At 52.2% G+C, this 22,346-nt stretch overlaps 2 protein-coding genes across 6 annotated transcripts in view; one reads left to right on the top strand and one right to left on the bottom strand.

Annotated features, from left to right (window-relative positions):
* Positions 1-3,332, top strand: part of TNRC6A (trinucleotide repeat containing adaptor 6A) — a 40,148-nt gene extending 36,816 nt beyond the window's left edge. For 3 of the 4 annotated variants that reach the window (XM_088657149.1, XM_088657148.1, XM_060282687.2), the window contains exons 22-23: positions 8-147; positions 1,126-3,332. In XM_088657149.1, the coding sequence (XP_088513275.1) occupies positions 8-147; positions 1,126-1,507 (522 nt within the window). In that variant the 3' untranslated portion in view covers positions 1,508-3,332. The remainder of the gene's footprint in view (positions 1-7; positions 148-1,125) is intronic. The other variant, XM_088657150.1, reaches the window with a different exon arrangement.
* On the bottom strand, positions 2,408-21,470 carry LOC118092986 (uncharacterized). Of its 2 annotated transcripts, none has more exons than XM_035131676.3 (11): positions 21,309-21,470; positions 20,950-21,204; positions 14,416-16,683; positions 13,192-13,304; positions 12,389-12,447; positions 11,335-11,483; positions 10,800-10,965; positions 10,503-10,694; positions 8,130-8,360; positions 5,067-5,223; positions 2,408-4,070 (listed from the first exon to the last, which is right to left on the bottom strand). In XM_035131676.3, exons 1-11 carry the CDS (start codon positions 21,394-21,396, stop codon positions 3,996-3,998), a joined length of 3,753 nt encoding a protein of 1,250 aa, XP_034987567.2. In that variant the 5' UTR covers positions 21,397-21,470; the 3' UTR covers positions 2,408-3,995. The 2 variants fall into 2 exon arrangements, with proteins under 2 accessions (XP_034987567.2, XP_088513277.1); XM_088657151.1 differs by having other exon boundaries at positions 20,992-21,204.
* Between the last annotated feature and the right edge of the window lie 876 nt (positions 21,471-22,346).

The following is a 22,346-nucleotide window of genomic DNA, read 5'->3' as shown; positions in this document are numbered from 1 at the left end:
CATCCAGATTGATGGCTCCACCCTGCGGACACTGTGCATGCAGCACGGGCCGCTGATCACATTCCACCTGAACCTGCCCCACGGCAATGCATTGGTCCGCTACAGTTCAAAAGAAGAGGTGGTGAAGGCACAAAAATCTCTCCACATGTAAGTACGGCCGGGACCCTGGGGGGAAGAGGGGAGGTGCTTTTCTGTCCTGCTGCATTGGGGGGGGGGGCGCACAGAAGGCAAGGATTGGGGCCTCAGGGGATGCCAAGAGCAGCAGTGCCTAGCTGGCACACTTCCGTGTAAGCGGGTGGTCCCTGCCCCTCACTGGGCAGGAAGTAGACGTTTCCCATAGGAAACGTTGGTCCTTAGGGTCGACTCTGTTTCAGATACACTGCTGGAGATGCATTTGCTATGAGAGATGGAGGGCAGGGTAGGATTTAAAAGCACAAAACTCTTGAACTTGCTTTGAGCACAGGGTAGTCTTGAGGGCTGCAGATAGAACTGATCTCCTAGAAACACCAGAAGCTGCCTTGGGCTATATCACACCCACTGGTCCATCGAACTCCATATTGTCCACACACTGATTGGCAGCAGTGGCTCTTTTCAGACAGGCAGCAGAGTCTTCCCCGCCCCCCCACCGCTCACCCTAGAAATGACCTGGGGGGCTGAACCTGGGGCCTTCTGCACACAAAACAGGTGCCCTGCCCCTGAGCTACGCAGCTTCCCCTGAAAAATAAATAAGATGCTAGTCCTCATGTTTCTGAATGAAGGGCTGGTCTGAACTGGAAGCTGCCTTATACAGAGTCAGACCCTTGGTTCCATCTAGCTCTGTACGGTCTGACTAGCAGCGATTCTCTGGGGTTTCAGGCATGGGGGTCTTTCCCCAGCCCTACCTGCAGATGACATGGTGGGGGGCCGGTGTTTGAACCAGGGGCCTTCTGGATGCAGAGCAGGTGTTCTGCTGCTCTCCTGTCTCAGAACCTGGATGGTGGGGACAGGGATGCCTGCTGCAGTCTCTGTGTGCGAGGAAGGCAGGTGGGCTGGAGTAGTGGAGGCTGAGTCGGGGAAGAGAAGATGCCACCTGATTTTGAGGGCTTGTGCCCACCTCACCCCCTTTCTGGGCCTCTCTCCGGACAGGTGTGTCCTCGGGAACACTACGATCCTTGCTGATTTTGCCAGTGAAGAGGAGATCAGCCGCTTCTTTGCACAAGGCCAGTCTCTCTCCCCCTCCCCTGCCTGGCAGTCTCTGGGCACAAGTCAGACCCGCCTGGGGCGCCTCGATGGCTCCCACGCATTTTCCAACCGCAACGACCTAAACAGCCACTGGAATGGTGCTGGGCTTTCAGGAACGGGCAGCGGAGACCTCCACGGCACATCCCTCTGGGGGAGCCCTAACTATTCCACAAGCCTCTGGGGTTCCCTGGGCAGCAACGACACCAGGGGAGGGCTGAGCAGCCCCTCCCCCCTCAATGCTTTCCTCTCGGTTGACCACCTGGGGGCCGGAGGGGAGTCCATGTAGCCACCTCTTCTTTCAGTGAACAAAACTGTGACCTCAAAGCAGCACTAAATTTGGACTCCCTCCCCTCCCCATCTCCCTCCCCGCCAACCCACTCTCCCCACTTGCAGCCTCCAGGGGTCACCTGTGGAAACGGTTACTTCGTGCGCACATTTCCTCCCCTCTTCCCCACCCCCCTTTGTTTTAGCCCAAAACATCCCAGTTTGAATACTTGAATCGTGCAGGCCAATAATTATAATGTGAAAAGAAGTTATAGATTTTACACTTCCAGGATATAGTGCTATACATAGTTTAAAGAAAAAACAAAACTACGTAGAATCAGCTTGCTTTTCATGTGTTCCATCACTTTTTTATTTTATTTTATTTTATTTTTATTTTTTTGCCTTGTGGATTCATCATCATTGTCATCATCATTCTTACTATTTTTGCAACTTGCTGATGATGGAGTTTGAGCTTTCTTAGGCTTTGCACAGACTGTCCTTCTCCCTGCCCCACAATCGTCAAGTTGGGGGCGGCAGCAGCAGCAGCAGCTCACGGGTGGCGCTTCCTGGAGGACAGACAGAAGGATGCTCCTTGCTTTGGACCAGGCTGTGCCCCACTATGCCTTGACACCTGCCTGCCCACCCAGCCGCCACGTGGCGGCCCTCCAGCGCCCAACAATCGAATGATGAGACTGGTACCTAGGATGCCGAGCGGAAAAGCCTTGCACCTGTTTGTTCATGTGGAATTAAACTAAAGAATGGAGCTCTGCAGTTTCTGAAACTGCACGCACAGCTATGACTGGCAACCCGGCCTGCTTGTCTGGGCAGGGGGTCCTGCACTTTCAATAGGCGTTTGGTATTTTTGTTTTTGTTTTATTTTGGGGGGGCTCCTGTGTTGGGGTGCTGCCTTGTTTACAGAAATCTCTTTTTTTCCTTTTTCTTTTGAGAAACAATGTTTACTCGACCATCACTTAAATATTTTTTAAAAACAAAAAAAATTGTGGATGTTAAAAGATGCTTTCTATCTCTGGGAATAACGAGCAGTGTTTGGCCATGTTCCATTTGTGTTTTTTCTATTCCCACCTCCTAAATCTAAGAGCATGGCTCTCAGGAAAAACCAAGGTCCCTAAGTAAAACTCCTTGTAGTTTCTTATAGGAAAATAACTTTTAGCACTGATTACTACTTGCTCTGTAAACCTTCTTCTGCCAAAAATTGCTTCAAATCGCTGGAGTTTGACATTCTGTGCTTTCCAATGCTGTCTTTTTAATAGTGTGGGGTGGGAGAGGGGTGCTTGGCTCTTAATCTCTAGTTTCCCCCCAATTTTTGTAAAGCCGGCCCCCTTGTTCCTTTCCTCCTCCCTCTCCTCCCCCCCCCTTTGGTGTGGCCCTTCTTCCTGCTCTCGTGACTGTGTTCAGTGTTTAACCTTAAAGCTGAAGTAACTATGCAGACTGTAACCAAGAACTTGGGCTTACAGAATTTTGTTGTATAAATTTTAAATGTTTTAAAAGTTCCTGCAAATACTTTTCTTGTGAAAGTGTTAAAATCATCTTCCTCTCTTTTGCCACAAATGGTGTTATTACCTGAAGCTTGTTTAGTTGGAGGATGAAAGACTAAACAAGGATAAAAAAAGAAAAGAAACCAATTTTTTTAACTGTGCTGAAAGACGCTCTCATTTCATTGCCTTGATTCTAACTGTTGTGTCTGAAAATGCAAAAGTCGCCAGTGGCTTTTTAACTGTTTACAAATAGAGTGTGATTGTAAAATGTACAGTTTGGGTTGTGTTCTAATTATGAAGTTTCTCCAGATATTAATAAATCATGACATTTTTTGGCTGCTTACCATGGAACGGTCTCATTCGTGATTTGTATTGTCTGTCTGTGTCTCTCCCCTCTTCCCCCCGGACCCTCTGCTATTGCTGCACAGGCAGATTTGCTAGATTAAGCTAGGCTAATAAGGGTTTAGTATTTGTGTATGTCCTTTTAGGGCCAGCTCCCACCTTGACAGGACACTTAGAAATTGAGGAGTGTGGGGGGGAAAAAATCCTGGGTTTTGGTTTGTTTTTTTAAACTCTGGCGTTTAATACTTCCATTACAGTGACTTGCACAAAACGAAACAGTAACTGCTCTTCCTCCTCGCTCTTTAATCCAGTTACTTGTCCAGCTTTTTCCGTCAAGGAGATTCCTGTCTCCGAATAGGAACTTAACTCCTGCGTCCAAATAGGAACTAACTGCTCAGACTTGTCCCAGTATTGGATTCCAGTGCTGTGCTGTTCCTCCCAAGAGTAACTACTTGTAAAAATAAAAATAAAAAAATCCAACACCAAACCAATAAGGCTAGTTTGCTTGATGGTTGAGCCTCCTCAAGCCTTTGCATTGAAAATGGCCACCTGCCTTGATGGGCTTGCACTGTTCGCAGGGTTCAAAGCCACCTCAATCTCTGAGCTGGTCAGGTAGAAATTAAAAGGATGGTTTTGAGGATGTTGACACGCCCTGTGTCTTACTGGAAGGATTCAGGCTGTCCAGCTTCTCTCCAGGTTGACCAGCTCCATTCCCTCGCAGTAAGAGTGAGGCCTCTGGGCTTTTTGCTGCGGAAAGGAGAGAGAGTGGGGCTCCAGGGATTGTTTTGTACTGGGAATGCCATGGGGGGGGGGGCTAATTTGACTGAAAGGGCCCAACCCCTCTCTCCCCTTCCTGCTGATTTCTATTATTATTTATATACCATCTTACACCTTACATCTCAGGGTGTTTCACAGAATAAAATCAAGATATAAAATCACAAAATACATAATAAAAACAACAACCCAAAAGCCCCCTCCAAAAAAACACATTTTAAAAGGGCAGAGGATGTAAATCGGATCAAAGGCCTGGTTAAAAAGGAACGTTTTCGCCTGGTGCCTAAAGGTGTATAATGAAGGCGCCAGGCAAACTTCCCAGGGGAGAGCATTCCACAGATGGGGAGCCACTGCAGAGAAGGCCTGTTCTCGTTTTCTAGGGCCGGTGAGCAGATGCCACAATGTAGGACTATTGGTTTATGGGTGAGCAGCCAGACAACTTAACTGGTTGTTGCCAAACTGATGGAGTGACCTTGAGCAAAAGTCTCTTCTCGTCTCCACCATAAGCAAGTTACATGAGCAAATTTATATCTTATACCCACTGGCCCCCTCGGAGATTCACCATAACATACAAATAAGATTTTTGTTTTGCAATATGGAAACGAATACAGTGGTACCTCAACTTACGAATTTAATGCGTTGCAAACACACATTTGTAAGTAGAAAAAAATTGTAAGTCGAATCCCATAGGAATGCATTGGGAGAAAAAATTCTTAAGTAGAAAAAATCCTATCTAAAAATTCGTAAGTAGGAAAAATCCTATCTAAACCGCATCCAAGATGGCGGACGGAGCTCCATTCGTAAGTAGAGTTATTCGTAAGTAGAGGTACCACTGTAGTTGTGTTTCATCAGAGTTCTGTGCCAAACTATCCTGTGTGCTTCTGTGCCAAAGCGCCACCTCTCCAAACTAGAGACCCCCACAGCCCAGGGAAGTGTGCCTGCTTTCCCCCTGCCCTGGACCTCACTTACCACTTGCTCCCTGGAGGGGTTGTGCAGAGCGGGGCAAGGGCTCCACTGAATAGGTTCCATGGGCCAGCTGGAGACGGAGACTTCACTGGCCTTCCCGGAGTCTATCATAGGGTCATTCATGCTGTTGGAGCTCACGTCCCAGTGGTTGTAATGAGCGCTAAAAAGATTGGAAGGAAGATGTCTAAGATGCAAAATGGGAGGAAGCCGTATCTACACAGCCTCTGGCATTTGTAAATGCTAGGCTGTACTGGGGCATTAGATGCAAGGAAACACACATTAAAACATGGAACACCAACTCTCTTCCTTAGAAGCCCATGACTTTCCCCTAGGAATGGAAGTAAGGCCAACATTTTGCCATATCCTGCTTAAAAGCGATTTAAAACAACAGGATCAACTACGGTGGGGGTTCAGGGAGAAAGAGTTGTAGATTTTGTAAAATGCCAATGCGGTCCTTCCACCTGCTTTCCACCCACTCCAGGGTTCACCAAAGCTTTTGGGAAAGGGGAAGTAGCACAAGTAGTTGTGCTGCAACTATTGGATGCAGCCCAGCATCTCTCTGTTGATAGGAACTACTGCCATGGCATATTCTCAGGAAGGATATTCAAGGTGGCCTGCTTTTGAATAATGAATGCCAGTTGCTGGAAACTTCCCATTGGGGCATCTGGTTGGCCACTGCGAGAACAGGATGCTGGGTGGGACGGGCCCCTGGTGGCACCCTTTTGGCCTCGTCCAGCAGCTGGGCTTATCTTTAAACACTTCTCCACTTCTTAGCAATAACAAAACATTGGGCTTCAGGCATCTAACCCAACTCTGATCGATAGGATAGTTGGGCATGCGACTTTGACCCTGAATGGTTAGAACCTCTTCTCCTGGCAGCCCCTCTTGAGCCCTATCTCCCCACCAAGCATCTACCCCCATCCAGCAGAAGGAAGATCCATGGTTAGATCAATGCTCGTATTCCCAAGATTTGAGGTTGGAGGAGGAGGAGGAGGGGCTGGAGAGAGCAAGCCAAAGGGAGGAAGCTGAAAGTCAGATGCTGCCTTGGGAAAAGCAGCCAAGAAATTGGAGTGCAAGGCTGCAGTCTAGCAGCGTGGAAGCTTATCTCTGCATTTCTGCTGCCGGTTATCATCCTGAGTTCCTCTCCTCTTTCCATGGCGCTGTTAGAGGCCTTTATGTTTGGGGAGGTTTTTTCCCTTTAGCACCAAACAAACCAACATAAGTGGAAAGTTTATGCCAGCTGCTTGGCCTCAGGCCAGCCAGGAGGTTAGCTGTGACAATTGAAGGTCAGTCCTCTGGGCTCAGCCTGTCCTTTCCTTGGGGAGCTCCCACCTCCCTGCCCAGCTTGCTCTCCACCCTGCTGGGCTGTTGCCTGCTGCTGGAGATCAAGCATGACTTGCTTGCTGTTAGGTAGCAAGTTGCTAAGCAATGAAAGACCTTTGCATATGCTAGTCTATATGTACAGAGATGTCTCTGGGCAAATGAAGGTGGTTTCTGACATCCAGCGGCCCTCTAAGCCAGGCATAGGCAAACTCGGCCCTCCAGATGTTTTGGGACTACAATTCCCATCATCCCTGACCACTGGTCCTGTTAGGTAGGGATCATGGGAGTTGTAGTCCCAAAACATCTGGAGGGCCGAGTTTGCCTATGCCTGCTCTAAGCAAAGCAGCTCATCTTTTAAAAATCAGGAAGATGAATTTACAATTGCCAAACACAGAGGAAGTTGTCTTGACCTGATCAGACCGCTGGCCCACCTACTGTCTTCTTCACTGAATTGAGAGCGGCTCTCTGGGTTTCCAAGCTGATATATTTTAAAAATGGGCATTGGCTTTTATAGCCCAACTCTCCATCAAGGGATTCAGAGTCCATTATCAGTCAGAGAAGAATGGGTGGCAGTAGGAACCAGTCAAAACAAAGCAGATCTTTATTTTCCTGTTGCAACAGAGTCCACCCACCCACCCCCAACTTTGCATGAAGGTGAGGAGCATCCAGAAGAAAGGTGTGTACGGTCTCTCCCAACCCTACCTGCAGATGCTGCTGGGGATTGACCCTGGGGTGTTCTGCATGCCAAGCAGGGGTCCCATCACTGAGAAACGATGCTTGAGGACAGGGCACCTCCCTTTCAGAAACTAAACACTGTATGCCCCTGTGCCATTACAGCTGCAGTCCTTAGAATCATAGAGTTGGAAGAGACCACAAGGGCCATCCAGTCCACCCCCTGCCAAGCAGGAAACACCATCAAAGTATTCCTGGCAGATGGCTGTCAAGCCTCTGCTTAAAGACCTCCAAAGAAGGAGACTCCACCACACTCCTTGGCAGCAAATTCCATTGCTGAACAGCTCTTACTGTCAGGAAGTTCTACCTAATGTTTAGGTGGAATCTTCTTTCTTGTAGCTTGAATCCATTGCTCCGTGTCCGCTTCTCTGGAGAAGCAGAAAACAACCTTTCACCCTCTTCTATATGACATCCTTTTATATATTTGAACATGGCTATCGTATCACCCCTTAACCTTCTCTTCTCCAGGCTAAACATACCCAGCTCCCTAAGCCGTTCCTCATAAGGCATCGTTTCCAGGCCTTTGACCATTTTGGTTGCCCTCCTCTGGACACGTTCCAGCTTGTCAGTATCCTTCTTGAACTATGGTGCCCAGAACTGGACACAGTATTCCAGATGAGGTCTGACCAGAGCGGAATACAGTGGTACTATTACTTCCCTTGATCTAGATGCTATACTCCTATTGATGCAGCCCAGATTTGCATTGACTTTTTTAGCTGCTGCATCACACTGTTGACTCATGTCAAGTTTGTGGTCTACCAAGACTCCTAGATCCTTTTCACATGTACTGCTCTCAAGCCAAGTGTCACCCATCCTGTATTTGTGCCTTTTATTTTTTTTGCCCAAGTGTAGTACGTTACATTTCTCCCTGTTAAAATTCATCTTGTTTGCTTTGGCCCAGTTGTCTAATCTGTTAAGGTCATTTTGAAGTGTGATCCTTGACCCCCTTTTCACCAGAACCCTTCGTGCACCACCCCTTACACCACCCACCATGGCTGCAGTGATGGTTACCTCGGCCGGCCTGCAGCCCCAATGCAGGGGGCATCCTGCGGCTGCTTGCAGTAGCCGTCGGGGCCCATACAGTCGTCCTGGCAGCTGCAGCAGGCTGTGTCCAGGATCTGCAAGTGCAGCAGTTCTTCCGAGTTGCTGAAGGCCGGGTTGTCCAAGGAGACTGCTGAGGCCAGCCAAGGCTCCGACCAGTAGTGGGCCGAGACATCGTCGAGGCGGCAGAAGCGGCGGTAGCTGGAAGGGTCAAGAGTTTATGATCCCTTATGTTGCTATGAGTCATAGAATCGTAGAGTTGGGATCCCCGAGGGTCATCTAGTCCAACCCCCCAGGTAATGGAAGATAATCTAAAATCCTAACAAAAACGAAGCATGCTAAAGTAGCAGGTGGTTGGGAAGTCATTGATAATTAAATGCACTGCTTATGATTTTTATGTATTTCATTAAAATTATATGCTGGTGGGTGGTAGGAAACCTCACGGCAGTTTAGGAAAAGGACTTATTAGTAAAAGAAATTAAAACATTCAAAAAAAATTAAAATGGCCAATATACGCACCATCATTCTAAAAGCCTGAGCAGGGTTGCCTAAACAAAAATGTTTCTAGCAGCAGGGACAGAAAAGAGTACAATGAAGGTCCCTGCCCGACGTCAAGAGACTGGGAGTTCCAGACTGTAGGTGCCCCCACACTAAAATATCTATTTCTTACAAATGTGGAACAGGTATTACGTGACACCTGTAACAGTGCCAGTTTTGCAGGTCAAAGTGGGTGAAAGGATGTTTATGGGCATGAGGCGAGATGCCCACAGTGAGACCTTCTGCCCTGTCTTTTCATTCTAGGAGTGGAATTGCACTCTGCATAGGCTCATAGCATACAAAAGGGGCTGCACTCTGCATAGGCTCAGAGCCTGTAGCCAGAGATTCAAGCCTGGAGTGCAAAAGAACTCAGGCTGAAATGAATGCCCCCCCCATCTCTCTCTCTCCCAGCACAAAGCTCAGTTCACACTCTCTACCCCCTCACGCCCCACCCCCGGATTTCCCTTGGAGTTTGGCCAGAAGCTGCTGGCTGTTTGCTTTTCCCTTGAAAGCAGGCCTGGCGGGAGGAAATGGATCCCTCAGCTCAGCCTAGCAGCCCCCATCCCATTTCCCACCCACCTGCAGCCTCACGCTAGATGGGAAAAAGAAAAGAGCCCTGGGATCTATAGGTGGAGGGTGGTATACAAATCTAATAAATAATAATAAGGAAAGAGCAATGGGTGAACAGCCCTGTAAGCCCAACAAGGCCCAGAGAAAGGGAAGCAGCAGAGACTCAGCACTGCAAACCGCCCCTGGGGCTGCCCTTCCTAAGTGGAGAGGTTAATGAGGAATGTCATGAATAGGGGGAAAAGACATCATAAAATTGCAGAGCTGGAAGGGACCTCTAAGGGTCATCTAGCCCAACCCCCTGCAATGCAGGAATCACAGCTAAAGAAGCCCGGACAGGTGGCCACCCAACCTCTGCTTAAAAACCTCCAATGAAGTAGCGTCCTTCCCCTTCCAAGGTCAGGGCCGGATTAAGACCTTTAGAGGCGCTAACCACTTAACAAGATTGGGGTGCCCCCCATATACAGTGGTACCTCGGTTTAAGTACACAGTTGATTCCGGAAGTCTGTACTTAACCTGAAGCGTACTTAACCTGAAGCGAACTTTCCCATTGAAAGTAATGGAAAGTGGATTAATCCATTCCAGACGGTCCGCAGAGTACTTAAACCGAAAGTACTCAAACCGAAGCATACGGTACTTAAACCGAGGTATGACTGTATATCTGATTCAAAATATAAAATTCAATTCAAAATATAAACAATAGCAAACCATAAAATAAATTTTTTTATATTGAAATGAAACAGAACCTACAATAGGATGGAAAAATAATGTTTATCTTTGTATACTTTATATTTGAAAAGTTTTCTTCTACTTTTTCTAATTGCAAAGTCATGGATCGCATCCTCAAAACTAATCTTACCTTATTAACGCATCCACTTCTATACTTAGTAGAGATAAAGACATCAAGCCTGCCTTGTTGCATAGTTGTTCTGTGGGGATTTTTAATATGCTTCAACTAAGAAAACGAATGCTCGGCTGAGCAATTTGTTACCGTTTGTTGTTAAAAATCCAGCTATGGAAAATGTCTAACCCTAACCCCCTTCCCTTGATGCCCTAAGCATGTGCTTCTTTTGCTCCACGGTTAAACCAGCCTTGTCCAAGGTAGCCAGTGCCACTGTCAAGTGCATAAATTAAACCGGCAGGGAAGGCAGGAAACCAACGGGAGCAGTGCCCCAGTTTCTCTCTCTTCTTTCCACCTCCATGGAGTCCAGGAAGGGAGGAGAAGGGGCAGGGTCTCACCTGCTCTTGGTCTGATCCGCTCTGGCCTCCAGCAGCAGCATGCGAACCCGGCGGATCACCAGGCCGGCAATGGCAGCTCCGACCACCACCAGGCTCAGCAAGAGGCCGCAGGCCACCCCCAGCAAGCCCTGCTGTGTCACCTTGTAATCGCAGCGCACCCCCAGGAACCAGAAGTCGCTGCCCACGGGACACCTGGGGAATGAAAGGGGAAAACCGTCAGAGAGAGACCTTGAAGGCAGAGACGTGTGCCCAGGGGCAGAGGGACCAGGTGCAAGGCCTGTGCGCCGTGGCACTCACTGGCAGACAGGCATGTGGTTGACGGCATGGGTGCAGATGCCCTCGTTCTTGCAGTAGTCGCGGTGGCACGCAGAGGTGCATACGGCACTCCCGTCTTCCCTCGTAGAGACGCACTCGTAGCCGGCCTGGCAGGCGAAGAGCATGGAGCAGAGGTCCAGGTGCCGCTCTGTAGGAACAGGCATCAGCTCAGTGGCAGAGCCCCTGCTTGGCATGCAGAAGGCCCCAGCTTCTGTCCCCAGGTAGGGCTGGGAAAGACTCTTCCTGAGAACCCTGGAGAGCCGCTGCCAGTCAGCGTAGACCTCAGTGGGCCCGCTGGCAAAAGGCAGCTTCCGATGTGTCTATGGAAAGCAGCTACTTTTTGTTTAAAATCTTGTGGACTAGAAACTTGCAGGCAGGGGGCCATTGCTCAGTGGGAGAGCTGCTGCTTTGCAGGTTCTCAAGTTCTGTCCCCAACGGTATCTCCTGGGCAACTGATGTCAGCCAGTGGCAACACTGGGTTGGGAAACGGGCAAATTGCTCGTTGGCAAAAACTTACCCAGCGTCGTACTCTGCAGCACCCGGGCATTGCCAACCCAGAGCCCCGGCCGCAAGCGCTCCGAGAGGGATGAGCGATTCAGAGCAGCCCACAAGCCGGGAGCCGCTACTAGGAAGAGGGCATCAAACGCCACCACCACACTCCCGGGCCTGCAGAGAGAATAAGAGAATGGTAGAATTGCAGAGGTGGAAGGGTATCCCAAGGTGGCAGCAGGGGCAGCCCTGTCTGAGTCCTGAGATATACACACACAGATACTGCCATTCCTAACACAGGAAGTTTCAGGGCCCAGTCATCACCCATAAGCGAAATTATTTTGCAGGGACAGGTTTGGAAATGTGACTGATGAATGCACCAAATACTTTAGGAAATTGCTTGAGTTTTTAAAGGCCTTCCTGCCATAGCTGTCAACTTCCGGATTGGAAAATAGGGGATCAGCAGAGGCGCGGCACCGGAAGTTGCTTCTGCACATGTCCAGACATGCGCAGAAGTGACTTCCAGTGCTGGGCTGCCCATGTCCCCATGTCTGGGCACCAGAAATCGCTTCTGCGCACACCGGGCATGCTCAGAGGCAATTTCTGACAGCACTCGGCCATGAGCGAGCAGCAAGCTGGTAGCCGGGACATTTACGGGGTATTTTACAATCCGGGGTTGCAGCGGGAAACGGATTTAAATTCAGGGGTTTCCCGCCAAAGACGGGAGGGTTGACAGCTATGCTTCCTGCAAGCAACCAGCCTCTCCTGGTGACCCAACTCTGCCATCCGATGGAGCTGCCCAGAGGGTTGCCTTCTTCCCTGCCCACCTCCTGCACCCTCAGAGATTCCTCAGAGTCATCAAGGCCTTCCTGATGTCAGCTGCCTTCCAAAGAGCCACCCGGGACAATTTTGAACTTTTGAATTTTCACCTGCTACACAGTGGTGTCAGTCACCCTGCCCTCCCTGAGCCCTGGGATATGGCGGACAAGAAAACCCAAAGAGAGAGGTGGGTGAATGCATGGATTGATGGATGGATGGATGGATGGATGGATGGATGGATGGATGGATGGATGGATAGATACCGGATTGCCTTCACTTCCAGTCGCTGAAATCCCGGCAGAGAATCGAAGAGAGGCGTGACCTTAGAGAGAGAGAAATGGAAGGGGAAGGAATGGTAATCAATCAGTCATTGATTTATGGAGCTTCAGCTTCCATCTCCAACCCTTCACCAAAACAGATCCCAGAGAGGTTTGCTAACATGAAATAAATCACGCATAAAATACAATTAAATTATAACACCTGCAACAAAACAGACACAAATTATTTTTAAAATCCCTCATTCATTAAAACAATGAAGCATCATCAGTTCAAAATAATAAACTCTAGGAGGGCCTGGAGAACCTCAGGCCTGGAGATGAAATGTGGCCCTCCAGTCCTCTCCACCTGGCCCTTGGAATGATCATCAGGCCCCACCCATTTTTCCCTGGCCCCTCCCCTCATTGGCCCATGCTTCACTCACTCCTTGAGTGCTTCTGCCCAAGCAGAATGATTTCCTTGCACTCCAGAGTGGCTGGGGAAACCCAGCCAGATGGGTGGGGTATAAATTATAAATTATTATTATTAGTATTATTAGTATTATTATTAATGTCTCTCGCTTGCCTGGATGAAGATGAGAGGGAAGGGTGCATAGAAACTAGCCAAGTGTTCAAAGGCCAGATTCCCATTTGCAGCCCCGCCAACCTTTACCTCTAGCCCCCCACTCCCAACGGCCATGTGGCCCTGGGAAGGTTGGCCAGCAGGGAATGTGGCCTTTAGGCTCTAGAACCTTGGACAACCCAGTTAAAATCCCACCCAAGTCCTGGGTAAACAGACACGGCTAACCCACCGTTTCATTGACGCTGAGCACCAGGCCCTGGTACTCAAGTGAGTCAGGGTTCAGGAAGCTTCTGGAAAACTCCATGGCCAGGACCAGCTCACAAGGGATATGCAGGAGAGTGGCTGCAGGAATGGAGGAGAAGGAATATAGGACCCATCTCAGCCCAAGGTTGGGGGTGAGGGAAGGAGGGAGAGAGAAAAAGAGAAGAGATTCTTTAGTACTGATTCCTGCTTTGCAGGGGGTTGGACTAGATGTCCCCTGGGATCTCTTCCATCTGTACGAGTCTGTGATTCAATTACCACCTTCAGGGCCCCAAGTGATGGCAGGATGGTGAGGATAGATCCACCTGCCCCACAAGTGTTGGGAGCACAGAGGCTGCAAGCTTATAGCATTAAAAAGGAGAGCCAGGAGTGGGGGTCTTTGCAACAGAAAATTTGCTTCAAAGAGGCCAATGGCCACAGCTGTAGCTGGACCAGGAGAATGGGTGTAGAAACTGAGCATTTCTTGTAGGTTTTGTTTCCCACAATGGGCACTTGGTCAGCCAATGTCAGAACATGGTGCTAGGTGGGGCCCCGTTTGGCCTGACTAGGAAGTCATCTTATGTCTTTACGTTCAGACCCAGACCAGCTTAGTTCCAGCAAGGTGGTGGGGCCTCCTGTGTGTTAAACTCTGCCTGGGGATGGCTGGTCCATTAGGGCAAATGGGTACGGCTGGCGTATGCCTGGATTTTCCCGGGAAAATCCTCAGCCACCCCCACCCCCCCGTCTTCTGCCTTTTAACTTAACAACCAATCCAGGGGGCAGCCCTGGCTGTCCTCTTCCTCCTCCCCACTTTGGGATGCCTCTGTAAAACTCATCAGGGGAGAGGAAAGGGTTGAAACTAGAATCAGTTAGCTCCAGCTATCAGTGGCCTGTCTGCCTTCAGCCTTAACAGGCACCACAGAATCATAAAAAGGTGGAGTAGGAAGGGACCCCAGGGGTCATCTAGTCCAGCCCCCTGCAATGCAGGAATCAGAGAGAGAAAATCCCCGTCAAATGGCCAACCAAGCTCTGTTTAGAAACCTCCAATGAATGAGAGTCCATCGCCTTCGCAGACAGTCCTTTCCAGCCCCCACTAAACCTGGGTTTACAGGGAGCTCACCTGCCACAGAATACCCTCCTAGCTCACCAGCCTTGTCCCCCAGGCCAGCTCTGCTTCCCTCCCTGAGTTTGCAGAGAGAGGTGCCCCACTGACCTTTCAGGCGGGGCAGCTGATTCTCCACCACAAAGACCTGGTGGGCTCTGGGGCGGCCTTCCCTTGGCACGGCCGGCTCCAGTTGCGTTGTGGGCTTCTCTGGTGCAGCAGGCGAGAGCCGGGTGCTGGCAACGAGAGGACCCTCCCTTGCAGTGCTCTTTGGTCCCAGAGCTTGCAAAGGCGGCTGTGTGTGCCCACTGCTCCTTGTCGGAGCGGCTGTTGTTCGGACAAGGCCCCCCGGACCAAACGGAGAACGGGCAATCTCCCTGACGGAGCCACCTTCGGCTGGGGCGCTGGGCCTCTTCCCCCATTCCCAGCTCCTTGTCCTGGCTGGAGAGGTCCACAGCCGTTGGGTCACGGGCATGGGTCCAGTGGCTCCCGTTTTGCTTGTGGGCACAGCCATTCCAGAGCCCGAACTGGAGGAATTGGCTGCTTGGGAGTGAAGCTCTGGATTCACCGAAGGAGCTGCACTTACATCATCTCCCTCTGGAGTGAGCAAGGCAGCCTCAGAGCCCACTGGGGTCTTGGTCGGGCTGGGAGTCCAGCCAGCGGGGGCACTATTTTCTGGGAGGCTGCTGCTGCTGGCGAACGGCTCTGCTGCCTCTGTGGCTTGCCAAAGGGACCCCTCTCTTGTTGCCTGCTGGGTGGGGCGTGTTGTGGCTTTATGAGGGCGCTCCCTGGCGTCGCTAGGCACCCCTGTTCTTTCTCTGTAATTGACAGAGACCTCCATTGGGCTGGGGACCCTGGTGGGCGAGGTGCCCTCTTCTGCAGCCCGCTTGGGTGTAAGCTGCCTTGGCTGTGAGGATGGCTGTGCAGGATTGCCCCGTTTCGTGGGCCAGGCACTGCCAGGCTCTGAGGGGCTCTGAGATCCAGGCTCTTCTGTGGCTGTCGAAGCCCCGCTGGAGGAAGCCTCCGCAGCCGTGAGCGGGTCTATGGAGCTCTGAAACGTGGGCACGTCTGCACTGGCACGCCCACCTGCTCTGGGGGCTCTTGGTCCTTCCATGGCACCACCTGGACCCACAGACGAGGTGAGCAATGTGGACCCAACAGGGAGGTTGCTGGCAGAAGCAGGGTGGGTGGCAGAGTCCGCCAACCTGAGGGGCAAAGCTGTCCCCAAGTGGAAAGATGAGGGTGAGTGGGGAGCCACCTCTGTTTGATGTGGGGAGTCTGCAGAAGTAGGCAGAGCATCCGCTACAGGCTGTGCTGCCCTCATGGCTTCTGTGGAATTGTGCACCAAAGCTCTTCCACTGGGGACAAAATTGCCTGCGATTATGGTTTCCTGGGTCATCTGCATCGTGTGACCCAACCCTGCCCTGGATCTCGGCAGCGTTGAGGATTGTGCCGGGGTGGAGCCAGGATCAGAGGGTCCCATGGCACCCCCAGACTCGTGAGGTCTGTTTTCTCGCTCCACAGCTGTTGTGCTGCCCCCTGGCCCATCAGCACCCACCACAAACGGGGTTGTGCTCCAGCCCTGTGGCAATATTTGGGTTGCGATGGTTGCCACGTCCCCTTCCTGGGTTGCCCCAGTATCAGCCGCAACTGGCTGTGGAGTGGAAGCCAGAAGAAGGGTCCCCTGAGTCTCTGCAGTGGGTGACTGGGTCTCTTGGGGCCTCAGGCTGCTGGCTCTGGTGGGCATCTTCAGGTCATCTGTAGGGCCCACGCTGCCTGTCTCATTCTCACCCGTTGTAGCACTCAGGGGTCCCTGGCTCTCCGGCCAAGGGTCCCGGGGCTCAGCCTGGGTCTGTGTAGCAGCTTGCACTTTGGAGGCCAGAAACGGAGAGGGGCTGGTGGACTGCCAGACCTCAGGGGGTTCCTCTCCAGCTCCAGGGCTGGAGGATTCTTCCGAAAGAGAAGAGGGCCAATAATTTTGACCTGCAACATCCTTTGGGGAAATGGGCCCAGGAAGCAATGCTGACTCAGATGAGAGGGCCACAGGCTTGGTTGTGATGAGAGGTGGACTCGGTTGGGGCAGCCTGCCAGCCCCCAATGTGCTCTCTTGAGTAGGGAACTGAGTGCCTCTCACAGTGGCATCTGCTGCTCTGCTTTCTTCCACCTCCTTTGGCCTCCTCGGTGTCTCCTCCTGGCTGGCATCAAGGACAGCAGATCCAGTCTGCAAGTCTGGGTGTGACGCAGTGGGGACAGCAGCAGCAGCAGTGGGTGAGGGATGATGCCAGGTGATGCCAGAGGGCTCAGCGCTGCCATGGAGGAAGGTCTTACTGGTGCTTTGCCCTACAGGTGGCGAGTCCTGCAGCCCAGAGAAATCGGACCCTGTGGGGTGGAGGTAAAGCAGAGGGCAGTGAGCTCCCTGGGGGGAAGCCGAGGTGCAGCACCACCTTCACTGCCACCCCTACAGGCAGAAAAGCAGAGGAGTCTTAGGGATCTGAGCTGCAAATGTCAGCAATTGCCCTTTGTTCAATCAGATGCAAGGAGGTTAAAGCATTGGGAGGAACCAGGCAGCAGGGTTGTGCTGATGGAACATGCTGGCAGCCCTGGGAGGGTGAATAAGCCAAAGCCCCCAAACCTCCTGTTCCAAAAATGCATTTAAACACAGAGCTCTCTCGGTGCAATTGTAAAGCTCCCTTGTTATTTGTGCTATTGGATGCTGGATGTAGTTGTTTATGCAACCCTGCTATATTTATAGCACTAAAGTGTTTTTTTTTCCTTTGGTGTTCTCTATATTGTTGTGGTGTTTGGTTGCTATTAGGAAATTATTTTTGCACTTTGATTTTGAAATGCTCTCCTCTTTTCTTTGTTGTAAGCTGCTTTGAGCATGGAAAAGCAGCATACAAGGAGAATGAATGAATGATTTGCTTTTGATCTGGTTTTGCTGATTTGGTGGTGGAGCAGCTGGCCTGATTCTCACCAGATTTCTGCACCACGCATAGACACCACACACACATCCGGACCGTAGTTACACAGCTCTCAATCCCAAGACGAAGTTGGGAACCAAAACCTTATGTAAGAACATGGGGTGGGGCAGAAATCCCCCCCAGCCTCCCAGGGGCCACAGCGTAGCTATTGGGTAAGAATGGCTCTGGAGCTGCCATCTCAGTGGCAGAATATTCGACAGAAGCCCAGCTAATAATCCAGAACAGGCACTCAGGGCAACCCACCCAGATATTCTGCATCACTCTCTCCGTGTTGCCAAGGCAACGAGCTTTCTCTGGCACAGACCGCCATCTGACACGGCTGGTTCAGAGGAGGAGGCTGGCATCGTGTCTGCTGTGGAAGAGATCCACGTTTTGTACGAGGAACTCCTGGATCCTCTGCATTCATACGCGCACATCTGAGACACAGGACTTGACGGGTAGGGGGGCAGAGCAGAAGGCAGAGACCCCAGGGAATGAGGAAGGGTGTGCATCGGCGACTGTAGGATAAGTGCCACTACTCTTTCCTGCATCCACACACACACAGCTGCGATGTCAGCCATCATAGCAAACATAGCAGAGCATCAGGCACCCCGTAGTTATCATTCTCTGATAGACTTGCAATGACTACTTCTCACCTGATTGCCAGTGGGGAAGGAATATCCTTCCCCCACCTCCTTCCCTCTAAACAGCCAGGTTGTCCTTAGAGCACTGCACGTCACTCATACAGATGGACTGAGAGAGATAAGCCCAGGCCAGTAAGAGCTTGCGGTATATTAAGTTGGCAGCCAGACCACTGGGCCAGTCTAGGCCACCCAAGACCTCGCTGATTAAGAGTTGAGTGCACTCTTACTCTCCACCTAAGGTTGAATGATCAAAGAGGAGCATTGTATCAGCCCTGCATCACTTGTCCTGGAGACTGGGGGGGGGAGGACCAGAATACGGCCCTCTATGACTATCTGGCCCTCACCTGCCTTGCCATCTCCTCAAGTGCCCTTGAAGTGTAATGATTCTACTTTGCTTGCCTGGATGGAAGACAAGAGCTGTGCTGATATATCTGACTTTTGTGTGGCTGGAAAGTAGAAAAGTGGAGAATGGCAGTGGAAACTGCTGTTTTGCCTCTGGCCACACTCACTTTTACCCATGACCCTGTCCACAGCTGGCATGTGGCCCCCAGAAGGTTTCTTGTAAGGCAATGTGCCCCTCAGGCTAAAAAATGTTCCCCACACTTTGTCTTACAGAGGGGAGGGCACATGCCTAACCACACACTTCCAAAGGAACAGAGTCATAACTCGCTGCCCTCCTCCCATCCCAACCTAGAGATTAGCATCTAGATGCCTGTTGACCACATAAGTGTGCTATGAATTTGTCTGGCATTGCTTTCTTCTGAACACAACCATGTGACAAGAGCGAGAGCTTCGTTCCTCCATTGACGAAAACCCTAAGCAAAGGTCAATGAGAGTTTGGGTCACTAGCAAGAGGTTTTCGTTGGGGTTGGTAGGCAAGCATGAGATGGACATATTTAATCTCAGGATTGCGAAGGAAGGTTAGCCATGGATGGGAGCCCCAACGGTTCTGCTGGGATCCCCAGAGGCAGCTGCTTCCTACTGTGGTTCTGTTGCTTTTTTCCTGTTGCATAATATATTTCCATTCTACTCAGTCTAGGAATGCAGCTCTAAGAAAGATACCCAGCTCTGGCACAAAGCCAGCACCAACCCCAAAAGACCTGCCTGCAGCTAACTGCACACCCACACAGATACATCCTCGCAGCACCATAAGGTGAGACGATGTCTTTCTGGAGTGGAGATCGGAGTCAAGCAAGGGGACAGGTGACGGCAAAGGTGCAGTGCAGATACCTAGGCTGAGCAGCACCCTGCAGATCAGACCCCTCCTGGAACAGCAAGGGAGGAGAAAGAAGGGCCATGTGCGGAGTGCTCCTTCCTGACCCACAAAGGAGCCACAACCAGCCTCCAAAATATGGAAGAACATGGGGCCTCGCAGCCAGGCATTATCCTTTGGGGGTGCTGACAGGGTAAGACTTGGGGGCCGAGGTCCAGGGCGCACCCACCCCCCACTTAACAGAAGGAGCCGCTGGTTTCTCGAAATGCAGCAAGAGCAGCATGGGACATTTTGAAGCCAGTGGAAAAAATGCACATGGCTATCTAAAGGGGATGGTGCTTGTGGGTGCTTTAAGGCTATGAACTCCATTGTCCACAGCTGGAGGCTGTTATGCTTCTGAATACCAGTTGCTGGAAACCAGAGCAGGGAAGAGCACTCTTGGGCTTGGCTCCTGCCTATGTGTTTCCCACCGGGGCATCTGGTAAGCCACTATGAGAAGAGGATGCTGGATTAGATGGGCCACTGACCTGATCCAGAAGGCTCTTTTTATTTTATTGTGTTCTGTTTAAAATTTGGCACCCCTTCTACTTTCTGCCTTCCGTTGTTTGTCATTGCTGCAGCACCCCCTGTGGTGCCCTCTCGGCTCGACACACAGTGTGGTGAGGTAAAGGTAAAGGGACCCCTGACCATTAGGTCCAGTCGTGAACGACTCTGGGGTTGCGGCGCTCATCTCGCGTTATTGGCCAAGGGAGCTGGTGTACAGCTTCCAGTTCATGTGGCCAGCATGACAAAGCCGCTTCTGGTGAACCAGAGCAGCACACGGAAACACCGTTTACCTTCCCGCTGTAGCGGTACCTATTTATCTACTTGCACTTTGACGTGCTTTCGAACTGCTAGGTGGGCAGGAGCTGGGACCGAGCAAGCATTCCCCTAAATCTGCCTCTGATGCTGCTGTCCTACCTTACTAGGCTGTTGTCAAGATTAAAATATGAAAAGCCCCAGGAACATTCTAATGCACTAAACAATTACTGCATACGGCTATCATACTTACGGTATGTAAGCAGTTTAGCTATTTTTTAAAAAAATAAGTGTGGCTTGTAAATCTTCCTAAATGATGAGCAGTAATTTATTAATGACTGGGGGTGTGAAAAAAATGTTCCCTGTTGAAAGACCAGGTGTATCTTCCATGAAGCAGGGAGGTGGGGGGGCTACCTGTGGCTCCCAGATGATGCTGAGCTCTCATCACCCCAAACCAGCACAGCGAAAAGTCAAGGATGATGATGAGAGATGGAGGCCAGACACATCTGGAGGGCAGGGCACAGACAAGCTACTTCAGTGATCAAAATTGGGGTGGGGGCACCCTGCAGCGCAAATGACTCCCAAATTCACCCTCCCCACACCAGCCCCAGGTTCAGACCTGCCAAATCTCCACCACCAACACGGGATACCCAGTGCTGGCAGTTCCAGGCAGGCAACAAGTGGCACAGTGTGGGGGGTCCTCGGTCGAGCGAGATGCCTTGTTGGGGTGCCCCATGCCTGGGGCCACTTGGCTCCCCCAGCGGGCGACCTTCGGCTCCAGCGGTGCCCAGCACCTCAGCCGGCGAAGAAGGGCTGTTGCCCGATTTTAGAGGGCGCTGGCAACATCATCCGAGAGAAGCGGGTCTCTTAAGCGTGTGCAGAGAGAGCCCTAAGCCTTGCCCACCCCCGGCAGACAGTACCCGACGGGGCGGGGGCTTCCCCGATGCCAAGGACAGCGAGACCGATCGCCAGCCGGGCGACCTTCTGGAGCCCTCTCGAGGGAAGGGACAAAAAGGGAAGGGGTCCTTACCGGAGGAGGGGATGATGGCGAGGCCAGGCTGAGGGTTCTTACCGGCGCCTTGCTGGTCCCCGCGGGGCCGCCGACGCTGCCGCCCGCCTTCCGGGCCGCCCCCCTCGAAGTCCACCTGCAGCGGGTCTGGCAGGGCCGCCGCCGGCGCCTCCTGCCCTTCGACGGGGAGCGGCTGCCTGGGGAGGAGATCCGAGCAGGGGGGCCCCTCGGGGGCGGCCGAGGCGTCCAGACGTCGCTCGCAGCCTCCGGAGCGCCCTGCGCGGAGAGAGACGGAGAAGGGCAGGAGAGGAGCCCGCGGTACCCCGCGATGCCCGACGGAGCGCCCGGCCCACCCCTCGCCCCCCTCGCCCGCGCCTTACCTGCGGCGGCCAGCAGGGCCAGGAGCGCCACGAGAGAGCAGCGGAGGCGGCGGCAGCACCAGCACCAGCAGCGGCGGTGGAGGTCCATGCTGCGCGCCCGGCTCCCTCCGAAGCGCGCCGCCGCCGCTGCCAGGAAGCGGAGCCCCCCCCCCTCCGCCCTGCTCGCCACCTCCCGTGCGCGACACGAGCCAGCGAGCGCGCGGCAGCCACAAAAGGAGGAGGCGGAGAAGCAGCAACTGCCGCCGCCCCAGACCCGGAAAGCGGAGCCCCCCGGCTTGGAGACGGGAAGTCCCCGCCTGCCCCCAACTCCAGGACGCCCGCGGTGGCACGACGGGAGGAGGCGAGGGAGGCGGCAGCAGCCCCAGAGCTTGCCGGTGCACGTGGGGAGGAAAAGTTGCTCTCTGAGCATCTGCAGAGTGCCCTGACTCGCCCAGCCTCCCCCTCGAGGGAGGGGCGTGTGGGGCCGAGAGCAGCCGAGGGGGTCTCCTGATTCCCCTCTCCGGGGCAGGCGCTCGGGGACTTCGACTGACGCCCTGCTCGGGACTTCAATCCCAGAGACTCCCTGGCTCTCTGGGAGCCTCCGTCGAGCAGGCCAGCTGCAAGGAGGGGAGACAGTTCAGGCGCTGGTGGCCAAATGTGGCACACCAGGCTTCTCTCTCTGGCCCTAGGGAGCACACACACCCTCCCCATGTTCCTTCCTCCTTGGCTGAAATGTGTCCTTGAACTCTCCAATGCCTCTTAGTTTGCAGAGAAGGTGCAGGTGGGGAAACTAGCTTACCATACAGAGGAAATTTGGCATTAGTTGTTCTGGCATTAGTGTCGCCATCACTGTTATGTGGTTGTCCAGAGGAGCACGTGGAAAAGTGTCCCCACCCCAACCCCTCTCCCTTGCTTGGAAACCAAGAAGTCGCCTCCAATTGGCAGCGTGGGAGCAAGAGGCCTTGGTAGCTGAGCAGTTGGCCACCGCTACCTCCCATCATGCTAGCTCAAGGAAGGGTGCGGTGTGGTCCTGCCCCTGTTTCTGGCCCACAACTCCCA

The sequence above is a fragment of the Zootoca vivipara genome, chromosome 13 (genome assembly GCF_965207765.1).
Source record: "Zootoca vivipara chromosome 13, rZooViv2.hap1.1, whole genome shotgun sequence".
NCBI classification, from domain to species: domain Eukaryota; kingdom Metazoa; phylum Chordata; class Lepidosauria; order Squamata; family Lacertidae; genus Zootoca; species Zootoca vivipara.
This window is presented reverse-complemented; position numbering and strand designations above follow the sequence as displayed.

Excerpts from the sequence above, each read along its gene's own strand:
- LOC118092986 (XM_035131676.3), bottom strand. The coding sequence starts at position 21,396 with ATGGACCTCCACCGCCGCTGCTGGTGCTGGTGCTGCCGCCGCCTCCGC. Across the intron at positions 21,205-21,308 it reads GGCCCTGCTGGCCGCCGCAG|GGCGCTCCGGAGGCTGCGAG; the intron begins GTAAGGCGCGGG and ends CTCTCCGCGCAG. Across the intron at positions 10,695-10,799 it reads AACCACATGCCTGTCTGCCA|GTGTCCCGTGGGCAGCGACT; the intron begins GTGAGTGCCACG and ends TTCATTCCCCAG.